This window comes from Oryza brachyantha, chromosome 3, assembly GCF_000231095.2.
Source record: "Oryza brachyantha chromosome 3, ObraRS2, whole genome shotgun sequence".
Lineage (NCBI taxonomy): Eukaryota > Viridiplantae > Streptophyta > Magnoliopsida > Poales > Poaceae > Oryza > Oryza brachyantha.
In genome coordinates, this window is record NC_023165.2 from 20744460 (window position 1) to 20755955 (window position 11496).

General features: G+C 43.2%; 2 protein-coding genes across 3 annotated transcripts; both read right to left on the reverse strand.

Moving 5' to 3' along the window:
- Positions 1-2212: 2212 nt before the first annotated feature.
- LOC102702926 lies at positions 2213-6351 on the reverse strand. Its single transcript, XM_006651577.2, has 3 exons — positions 6027-6351; positions 2924-3031; positions 2213-2834 (listed from the first exon to the last, which is right to left on the reverse strand). The coding sequence occupies exons 1-3, from the start codon at positions 6327-6329 to the stop codon at positions 2526-2528; spliced, it is 720 nt and encodes a 239-aa protein (XP_006651640.2). The 5' UTR covers positions 6330-6351; the 3' UTR covers positions 2213-2525.
- Positions 6352-7448: 1097 nt separating this feature from the next.
- LOC102718813 (glycosyltransferase BC10-like) lies at positions 7449-11157 on the reverse strand. 2 transcript variants are annotated; one of them, XR_005811447.1, is made up of 3 exons: positions 9334-11157; positions 8466-8629; positions 7449-7684 (listed from the first exon to the last, which is right to left on the reverse strand). XR_005811447.1 is itself a non-coding variant. In XM_040522550.1 (1 exon), exon 1 carries the CDS (start codon positions 10469-10471, stop codon positions 9389-9391), a length of 1083 nt encoding a protein of 360 aa, XP_040378484.1. In that variant the 5' UTR covers positions 10472-11156; the 3' UTR covers positions 9141-9388. The 2 variants fall into 2 exon arrangements, 1 of the variants encoding a protein (XP_040378484.1); XM_040522550.1 differs by lacking the exons at positions 7449-7684; positions 8466-8629 and having other exon boundaries at positions 9141-11156.
- Between the last annotated feature and the right edge of the window lie 339 nt (positions 11158-11496).

The following is an 11496-nucleotide window of genomic DNA, read 5'->3' on the forward strand; positions in this document are numbered from 1 at the left end:
AATGCAAGCACTTGGATTTTTCAGAGGTATTAGTAGTAGGATTCAGACAGCATTAAGCAGTAGTGGTACTTTGCTAGTAGGCTGCGTTTGGTGGAGGTAGGGGTAAGTTAACTTATCTGGCGCAGAGAACGTAATAATAGATTAGTACATGATTAATTAATTATTAATTATTAAAAAAATATAAAATAGATTAATATGATTTTTTTAAAACAACTTTCTTATAAAAATTTTTATAAAAAATACATCGTTTAGCAGTTTGGGAAGCGTGCGCGCGAAAAACGAAGTAAATAAGTTAACTTACCGCCGTCCCGAACGCGGCCAGTAGTAGTAGTAATGTGGTGTTTAGTTGCCAAAATTTTTTGGCAAAAACGTCACATCGAACGTTTAACCAGATGCCAGAAGGGGTTTTCGGACACGAATGAAAAAACGAATTTCACGGCTAGCCTAGAAACCGTGAGACGAATCTTTTGAGCCTAATTAAACCGTCATTAGCACATATTGGTTACTGTAGTACTTATGGCTAATCATGAACTAATTAGGCTTAAAAGATTCGTCTCATCATTTCTTACATAACTGTGCAATTAGTTTTTTGGTTTATCTACGTGTAACTTCAGGTGTTCCCTCTTGCAAATGTTTTGTGTGCTGTTTCTGCAGTAGTAGTACCAGTGAACTTTAATTCAGGCCTTGTTTAGTTCCTAAAATTTTTTTCCAAAAACATCACATCAAATTTTTTGACACCTAAATAAATCATTAAATATAAATAAACCAACAAACTAATTGCACAGTTACGGAAAAAATCTCGAGACAAATATTTTGAGCCTAATTAGTCCATGATTAAAGTGCTACAGTATCAACATGTGCTAATGACGGATTAATTAGACTCAAAAGATTCGTCTCATAGTTTGTAGGCTAGCCGTGAAATTCGTTTTTTCATTCGTGTCCAAAAACCCCTTCCAACATCCGATCAAACATTTAACGTGACACTTCTCCCAAAAATTTTCTCAGCAAACACCCTCTCAGGTGCTCACTCTCTTGCAGAAATGTGAGTGCCTTTCTCTCATCATGGATGCTGCTGCTTCTGTCCCTTCACTCTGTTGTCCTCTCAAACTGCAAATTTCCACGTGTCTTTTACTCCTTTTGGATGACAGAAGTTTGGTACTCCCCTTTACTGTACTTTATATTTCAGCTTTTGTGAGCTGTAAATGCATCTTTGTTATGAAATGTTTGTCCATAGCGAGTACCCTCGGTCCCAAAATAAATCATTTTTTTAATCCATCGTCCGTTTTATTTAATTTTTTAAAAAAAATTAAAAAAATTAGTCACACGTAAAATACTATTTATGATTTATCATCTAATAATAAAAAAATATTAATCGTAATTTTTTTAATAAAACGAAGAGACAAATATTATAGATAAAAAAGTAAAAGATGAACAGAGGAGAAGTTTCTTTGGCGAAGAGACCAAGAAACCTGAAGGTAGCGAATACGATTCCTTCAATGCATGCCAAGCCAGCCAAGGAAACCTGCCAATTTTTGTCTGATTTTTTTGCCTGTTTGAGTGACACCTCTCTGCCAGTCTGCCATATCCAGTGCTGATGTTCTGCATGTCATGCAGAGATGAACTTCTAGTGATGGTGCATGGTGGAGATTGCTGCTAAACTAAACTGTGGTTAACAACAAATGTTGTTATTATCCAAAAGAACAGCAGCTGTTGCTAGGTCCAGGTCTCAGCTGAAAGGCTAAAACACAGCTCTGAAAACACATCCTGGCAAATATGTGTTCCAAAAAACAGATACAGGAGATTGGAATCAGCTTGGAAAAGGAACATTATATACACAAGTTTAATCAACAGGCAAAGGGACAGAACATACAGCACTCAGGCCATCAGCACCGCTATCTTCGTCTGTCCCGTCTGTTGCCGCTGGGGAGACAACAGCTCTGTTCCTCATTGGAATATTCATAGGTCACGGTTTGAAACGTGAAAATTCAACAATAGAATTATATAGAACAGTATAGTAATCACTGAAAGGCCTCTTAGTAATAGAAATTAGACCCATTCTGATAAGGTCGTAAGCAACCTTGTTAACGCCGACACCCATTTCAGTGATGCCAAATCCATAAAAAAAAATTTAAAAACTCTTCAGGATGCAGTTGCAAACACAAGACTCCATGTTAGTAGTTTAACTATCTGACGATCATGGACAGCAATTTCAGAAACATGTGGCAACTGGCACATAGATGAAAGCTGTTAATATCATAATTCACTCGGCAATTTTTTTACAACCGCGCAAACTGGACATGGACCTGTCTTGCATAGATGACATCAAGAGATAGCAACCCATCACATAATGGAAGTTAAGTGCGAACAGGAATGGAAAGAATACTAGTGGAAAATGACACAGAAGGGCATCTCCACACAAGCTAAAATCAGATCGGGCAAACCTAAAGAGCAATAGGTACAACATCAGGCGGGGTGCTCCAGAGAAGTAGTGGCAGAAGTGTATGGACAAAGAATGCACCAAAAGCCTAGAAGAACTTGTTGAACTGGCCGCTCAGGGTGTCCTTCAGGTTCGAGTACAGCCCGTATAGGGAGTATTGTCGTAGGTTAGACACCTCATACCATGAGTTCAAAACTGACTCATGCTTATCGGTGCCTGAGAAAGCCAATTGGATGCCGATACTGCAGTCGACAGGACCCTGGCTCTTACAGCTTTGTGTTCTGAAGGCGCAGGTTTGCTTGCCAAGGCAAACAAGGTTTGATGATTTCGCACAAGCACCACAGCCATCCTTCTTCCAATGCAAGTTTTGAAGTCTGCCTTTATTGAACTCAAGAACCTATACAAGTATCATCAAATGGAGACAACATTCAGAATATTCACAAGTTGACAGATGATGGGCATAATGGTACATCTTTGGTTCCATACCAGGGTGAAGCTGGACACTGTAAATGAAGAATTGGACACAAAAGTCGGAGTAGACCTGGCTGCATACTTCCTACCAGCAAATGCTACCATGTATCCACCAGCCGAGGCCTGGGACATACAAAGAAGAACTTTGGTTATATGCCGATCCATCATTAGATGCATGACTTAACCGTGATAGGCAGAAAAGATAAAATCCCGAACACTATACCATAATCAGTGTCAAAACCAGTGAGCCATGACATTATATATTTGATGGTGCTGAATTGTCACTCAACTTAATTAATGAAAAACAAAGTTAAAGGAACCAATCCCTTGCAGTATTACTATCCTATCAAATGTTGGAACAATTTGTAAAGAAGCATTATTTTCTGTTCTTTTTTGAGCTTCTAAGCATACTAACCCAATAGTAGCAAATTTTAACATTTGTACCACAAATATATGTAAGCTACAAACATGATATATATGAGGGTGAAGACCAAGGTCAGCAAAGTAATAAGATCAAGAGCTACAGGTAACATTTTGAGCATAACAGTAGCGCATGTTATCAACTGCAAAAATGCAACAATCAAGAAAAGCTAATTCTGAATATCATTGATGATTAGTGTCAAATTACTAGGTAGTACCGTAGCATGCATATCCTACATCATGGAGCCCAACTCAGCAAAACAAATCCTTGCGATAAACACTAATCAAGAAAAAGCTAATGCTGAAAATCATTGGTGGTTAGTGTCAAATTACTAGGTAGCGTGCATCACATCCTACATCATGGAGCCCAACTCAGTAAAACAAATCCTTTTGATAAACACTACTTGATAGAAACATGCATAAAGAATTAAGGTACAATGATATTAAATAATTTAGCCAATAGACAACCTTTAACAAACTACTCCCTCCGTATTAAAACATAAGGCGTGCATACTATTGCTACAGTCCTCAATAGTACACCATGACCGTTAATTACTTTCATAATGTATTATCAACAACTACGAAATTAACATCATATGAAAGTATTTTCAAATACAAATTTAACAATACCACAAGTGTGGTACTGAAGATATATATATTGTTAGTTTATAATTAGTCAAATGCTATGAACTTTGACTTCATTAAAAACAAGGACAATTTATATTTTTATACGGAAGGAGTACTTATTTGGTCAACCTTTTGAAAATAAATAAATAATAGCCAGTACAAATTGCTTTGAAGTCAAAGTTTATTTGGTCTCACAATTTTGCTAGCCTTTATTTGAGAAAACAACTACAGACAGAAGCAGATCATAAGTGGAATTTTGAAAATGACATTTCTTAATGCGGGGCATGCTAGGATTAAATTCTGAAGCCTAGATTCCTACTCTGGTACTGCATGCTTCAGAATATAGTATGAAAGATGTAATGGTTTTCTAAATAGATGTGTGATGCTTTAGCACCCTCAGAACCTGGATCCACCATTGGCATATTGCATGCTAACAGTAGTCCATAGGATGAAAACTGAAAGTGTCAGCTTCAATTCCATCAGAAAAATAAGACTTCTTAGTTTTCATAGGATCAATTTCTCAAAGCAGCATGTGAACATGGCAGAAAAAGCTGTTTGGAAAAAAAATGATAGAACAATATAAAATACTTCACGTACATGATGCTATGCCAGACTGCCAGTATGTACTTGATGACTTTGGGTAATGGTTGTCATCAATTTAGAAGTAGGTATACCTTGGACGCTGATGCTATATACATAGCAGTCAAATTTCAAGGTTCAGAAGGCCTTGAATTGTTATAAAGGCCTTTATATCATCCCAAAGAAAAATAATCCTTTACATTCTACAGGTTAGCAAGATTGGGACACAACTATAAGTATAGAACGAATAGTGCTAATGTTGCATTTTACGGAATTGTAGACTATAGGCACTAACTTACATGTCATAAGAAAACAAGAAGGCTTCCTGTACCACAATATAATATAATGAGATCGCCAACTTATTCATATGTTTCATACTTGCATTGCGCACTATATGAGCATTATTCAAGGTCCATCAAAGATAACAAATATGTCAAGGCATTTTACTACAAATCATGATTTCAACTATATAAACAGAAGTTGAACAGTACTGAATCATTGATGAAGTCAAGTTGAAACATAAGTCAATTAACTCAGTTGAAACATAGCTCATTTGGGGGAAGAAAATAACAACATGTAACACTTTTGTTCTCATCAATTGAACCTAATGCATTCACTGTATCTGCATTACTGCATCGAATCAAAAGAACAAAGTACATCCACAAGCATCATGCTGCATTTATGCAGAAATGCAAATTAGTATGCTCAAACAAGAAATGGGATAGAATACTATAGTATTTGGGGTTAATCGTACCAATACCCACAGGAAAAAGCTTCTGTGTCACTATGTGTATGTGGACTATCCGCATATGACAACCCAGGCCCTAATGCCCTAATCCTCTAACCCTCCAGCATACTGAGATATTAAGCTGCATTCTTTTCCCCTAATTATTCTCAGATTTTTCCTCGGTTTACGCGCACACGCTTCCTAAACTACTAAACGGTGCATTTTTTGCAAAAAATTTTTATATGGAAGTTGATCATCTTACCTCTCTAAAATAGTTTTTTAACTTTATAGTAGTTAATACCATCATTACAACATTACATAGCTATCACAAAAATCAGATAATCTTTCATCTCCATAAGGACTGCTTCCAGCAACAACACAACCAAGAGCGCTGGCGCTAAAGCAACAGGATCAGCAATCGCAGCTAAATTTCAGTTTACCCTACATTGTCATGAGCGCGCACGGAGCGAGATCTTTCATAGTTTGTTATCACAACCATACCAATCGAGCAACGACGTTACTCCAAGCTCTACCCAGATCTAGAAACGAAGGGTGAGAAATGTCCGAGCTTCCTGCAGCCTGGATCAAACCAAGAAACACAGCAGCTGGCCAGAAGGACCCGCCTAACCGACCACCACCTACTGCCGCATTTCCACGAACAGGTTGGACGCAAGCTCCACCGGATCCACCGAACCAAACCCACTGAGATACGTGAAGTGGGGCGGGGAGAAGACGAAAGATGGTACGGGAGGGAGGATCGCTTACGGGGTTGAAGCCGGTGGTGGTGTTGATGGTGAGGAGGGAGATCTCGTCGACCTTGGGGCGGAAGACGGCGAGCTGGGCCGGGGACGCGAGGTTGAGGCGGCGGTCGCAGGGGGAGAGCTCCACGGAGCCCGAGTAGAACGCGGCGGCGTTGGCGAAGGCGATCCCGAAGCTGAAGCCGTCCCCGCGCTGGATCCGCGCGTCGCTGCACGGGTCGTACACCCCGTTCCCGTCCCCGGCCGCGGCTAGCGACGCCAGCGACGCGAGCGCGAGGCCCACCAGCAGCAGCGCGGAGGCGGCGGCCATGGCGGCGGCGGGGTTCAGGGAGGGAGGGAGGGTGGGCGAGGCAGTAGCTGGCTGGCTGGCTGGCTGCTGGTTAGTTGAGGCGAGCTCGTGGGTGACAGCGATGGAGGCGGAGGCGGAGGTGGGTGGGTGGGAACGAGGACGGGCCTATTGGGCCGTGGGTTAGTGGGCTGGATTTATTGATACTATGGGCTTTCAGGCCTTCACTTGAGTGGGCTGAATATTTTCCAGTATGGATCTTTTGGGCCTTTAGATTTAAAATAAAAATATATAGCGCCACGTAGGACAAAACCGCTTGCAAAACCACCCGAGGAGTCTTGAATTGAACCTGTTTTGGGAGACGTTATACCCGGTTTTGTGACTGAGGTGGTATTTGGATCCAGGGACTTTTTTTAGTCCCTTGTCACATCGGATGTTTCAACGTTAATTAGGAGTATTCAATATAGACCGATAACAAAACTAATTGCATAAATAAATGCTATTTCATCAGACAAATTTTTTAAGGCTAATTAATCCACGATTAGCAAATATTTACTGTAGCATCACATTCAATAATCATGGACTAATTAGACTTAATAGATTCGTCTCGCGAAATAGTTCAAAGTATGAAGTGGGTTTTATTAATAATCTATATTTAATACTTCTAATTAATGTCCAAACATTCCATGTGACAGTAAAATGTGGATCCAAACAGGGCATGAGGCATGCGATTCGACCAAGGGCAAGACAGGAGGGAGGCAAATTAGACTTAATCCTCTCATTTATGTGGTCTAAATTTCTTAACAATTTGGGCTTTTGGGCCTTTAGTTTTGTGGGCTTTTTGTAGTTATTGGGTTGGGCTGAATTTCTTGGCACCATGGGCCGGCAACTAAGTTTAACATGGAACTGGCCCCTTCGGGCCGGTTCTCGTGTAGGCTAAATTTCTGGGCTTTACTGGGCTGTCAGTTGAGCAATTTCTCAATAATTCCGTGGCCTAAATTCCGGACGCAGATTCAGTGACATTGCACCATAACATTCTCGATGACATTGAGTCAATGTCATGGAGCAATGTCACTGAATATCCCTAAATTCCTCTGGGCTGTCGGGTAGAATAAGAGTTGATCACCTCTTCTCTTTTTCAATCGCAGAATAAGAGTTGATCACCTCTCAATCCGAACAACATGCAACAAAACAGTTTACATCATAGATTTCCATCAACTTATTTACAAGATAAGTACAACATCATGCCATAAATACTCTATTTCCATGCTTTCAGTTTCAGTTACTCCTCCATGAACACCAAACAGGTAACACGGTTAGGCTGCTACCAAGCTGCACATAAGTACTACTGCTAACCATAGCTGTCAAGACCCACCATTCTGAAAATAATGATGACAAAAGAGAGGCAAAATTAACCAAATGTTAGCAGCAACACCAAGAGAAACCTGGCCACAGAGATGTTAGCAGCAACACCAAGAGATGTCAGGCAGAAGCTAAACCAGGTGCTAAATACAGGCAGAAGCTCCCAAGAATGAAATGCTCTTGCAACCAAAACTTGTTGAGGTGCTAAATCAAACCAGTGTTGATCTCAAACCCCTTTTACTTACATTTCCATCATAATCCCCTCTAATCCCTATGAATGATTTTAGGAGCATCACAGATTTAGGACAGAAATGACAAAGGCCTTATGCCAGAGGAGGCAACAGGTTAGGCTATATGGAGGTTCGGCCAACAGATTCAGGAAAGGATAATCTTTCAACCCTAGGGTTTAAGCCTTAAATCTTTGAACCCAACAATGGGCACATTATGGTCTAAAAGCCTAAAAGGTAGCTGGCATGATTACATGAATTGTCCTGTTAATGCAGATCTATTTTTACTTTCTTTGCAAGTAATTCATATAAAAGCATCCTACAGGAATCAATATGCCTTTATTATCACTTCAAAGTGCAAGAATGACTAAGAAACAAAGGAATGTCATCGTTATGGCAGGAAAAAATAGAACAGAAGTTGCAATAACAATAGCCGTGGAATGTATGGAACAAAAAGAACAAACCATCACTGCATGTATTTACAGTGCCACCATGTACTACATAGGGCGATCATGTTAACTAACACCCTATTAGTTGCCAACAAATTGTAACGTTCAAACAGCATACTCACGTAGGGACAATTTGTAGTAATACCGTTGTTGCCTCCCACCAGCACATTCAATTGCTGGAAAATCTCTGAATAACAAAAGAGAAAGGAGGAGGATATGTTGTTCCTCATGAAAATAGTTCAAGGCATAGATGGACCAGTTTGTGTTTGTTCATCACATCACAGCCCTGCAACAAAAGGTAGAATGAGCATCACAATTAATATTTATTTGTATTTTGTAGCAGAAGAAAAGCAAGTTTTGGATAGATAAGGGCTCTCTTAATCTTAATACTATTTTTATAATGTTCCAAAGCAAATTACATGAGTCATATGAATGTCACCAGAAAAAGAAAAGGACAGTGATGACTTGTACTCCCTCTGTTTCATAATGTAAAACTTTCTAGCATTACCTAGATTAGATTCATATGGATGCTAATGAATTTAGACACAATTACAAACTATATATATATATAGATCAATGGATGAATCTAGGCAAGGCTATAACATATTATAATATGAAACGGAGAGAATAATGTACAACTGACCTGGTTGAGAAAACAACACAAGAACAAATGTTCAGCAATAGACCTGCTGGCCTCTACCAATTAGCAAATACTTCTAAGCAATATAATGAAACAGAAACTTTACAGTTGCAGACAGATGAACAATTCGATGTAGTAACTGCCATAAGCATTACAATTGATAACACAACAATCTGAAGTAGCATGCCACTTTATTACGTAAGTGTTAAGCATACAGATTACAGAACAACCTAAAATTCCCGCATTTCATACTATGTACACTCCATTCAGTGACATTATCTCCAACACAACACCTAAAAAGAAGATTAGATTTTTCTTGACACCACCTTAGCGACGGTACACATCCATACCTCATCACCTCAGTGTACAAATTCCGACACCCTGAAATGGGGGGTTGCTACTGGCTTAGTCACGTAGGATGACAGAGTCTGCAATCTCCATCAGTGGTTCAAGGCACTCCGGGGAAAACTTGCGGGCGAACATGTACGAGTATGTCCCATTTGACTTCCTCAGCTCCTTGATCAGGCTCGCAGATACCTCACCAGGTCGGTATGTGTGAGGATGGCCCTCGACTTGATCCGTCCAGTTCACCCTTGTTAGAGTATACTTGGTGCAGCCCTCAGGATCTTGCATATCCAGCAATGTCGGGAAGTAGTGCTCCTCTGGATAGCATGAGTCTCTGCGCTTGATCAGACAAGGAAGCTTAAACTTCCTCCATAGCTTCATGTCCCTGACGACCATGATGGCATGCTTCCTTGTCAACACAAAGAACTGCGATCCAGCCCGAAACTGGTCATAGGGCACCTCTGGGAGCATCGCATCATCACCGCGGGCATAGTACCTATCATGAAGCGTGGAGGCATTGTCCATTATCTCAATGAAGCTGCGGTGGCGGCCATGAGGCCCAGCATTGTCGGAGAGAAGTGCATTGTAAAGCGTTGGGAAGGGGTGGAGCGGGATGCAAGACTGTGACAGGAGAGCAAAGAACTGGTTGGATGGGTCATCGAGCAGGGCGGTGGCGAGGAGGCGGCGAGCGGCGGAGATGAGCGTGGGGGAGGCCCGCTGCGTGGCCTTGGCCGGGACGAAGCGGCCACGGAAGGAGGGCGTCGGTGGCAGCTCGAGGACGGAGTAGGGGTCGACGTGGACGTAGAGGTTGAAGAGGTGGCGGTGGCCGCGGAAGAACTTCTCCCAGAGCGGGGAGAAGACGAGGTCGGAGTTGGTGAGGAAGAGGAAGGCGACCTTCGGGGCGGGGCGGCGGCGGAAGAAGTAGGACGCCGTGGAGGAGGGCGTGGGCGTGGCGGAGGAGGAGGACAGGATGGCACGGCGGAAGAGGGCGAGGTCCTCGGACTCGTCGGCGTCCGGGATGGCCGGGAGCGTCTTGGGCGGGAGCAGGCGCGGCGCGAGGAGGAAGATGACCGGGATGGAGACGAGCAGGAGCACCGACAGCACGAACGGCGAGGCGTACGTCGTCGTCGCCGGGGACGTCATCCTCCGATCCCAACCACCCACCACCCACTCAATCCGATCGAATCAGCAGCAGAAATGCGGCACGGATTGGATCTCGGGGGGATCGATTCCCGCCGGTGTGGAGAAAGACGAACACCACCAAATCGAAATGAGCAGGTGAAAAAAAAATCAGATTTTCGCGAGGATGAGAAAAAGGTGAGGGGGGGAGACGACAGCGATTGACAGTGACAGTCTCTCCCGAATTCGATGAGAGAAACGCAAACAGGATTGGATCTTGCGATCTGAAGACTCCCCAGCCCACGACGAAACGCCAGATTCTCTCGAGGACGAACCGAAACCGCAGAGCCAACCTAGACCAAGAACCCGAAACGGGGGAGAGCAAAACGATTCAAATGGCCCAGCGCCGCCGCGCCCTAGGCTCCAAGCCGATCGAATCCCGCCCAGAGCTCGCCCATCCCCGCCCGCCCCCAAGATCCGACCAACAACCACCCACCCCCACAAGAACAGCCAAGAACCACGCACCCCAAATGAGGGGAAATGGCTGGTGTCACCGGAGCAAAACTCCCTCCACCTCCTCAACCCAACCCAACCCAAACCGGACTCGAGCGGCGGCGACCGCGCGCGCGCGCGCGAAGGCAATCTCGCGAGGAGAAGGGCCGAGAGAGTGGGAGATTTGCGGGAGGGAGGAGATCTTCGTGGGGGAGGAGGCCGAGGGGGAGTGAGGAAGATGGAGGAGGTTAGGACGCGTGCGTGGTCTGCGTGTGTTGTAGAGAGAGAGGGGGGAGAGAGAGGAGAGATGGTGGGAGTGGGGCCGGATTAATTAAAACTCAATTAAGGGGGATTAATCGGTGACGTGGCGGGCAATTAAGGGGGTGGTGATTCTGGTTAGTGGTTGGTTTAACCCCTCTCTCTGTCTCTCTGCTGCTCGGTTTGCGCGTTTCAATCTGGCCCGTCTATTTTTGGAGCCGCGGGGGGAGGGAGGTTGGGTTGGGTGGGGTCGGAGGAGGGCTTTCCTTTGCGAGGCGCGAATCTCGACGCGCCCTTGC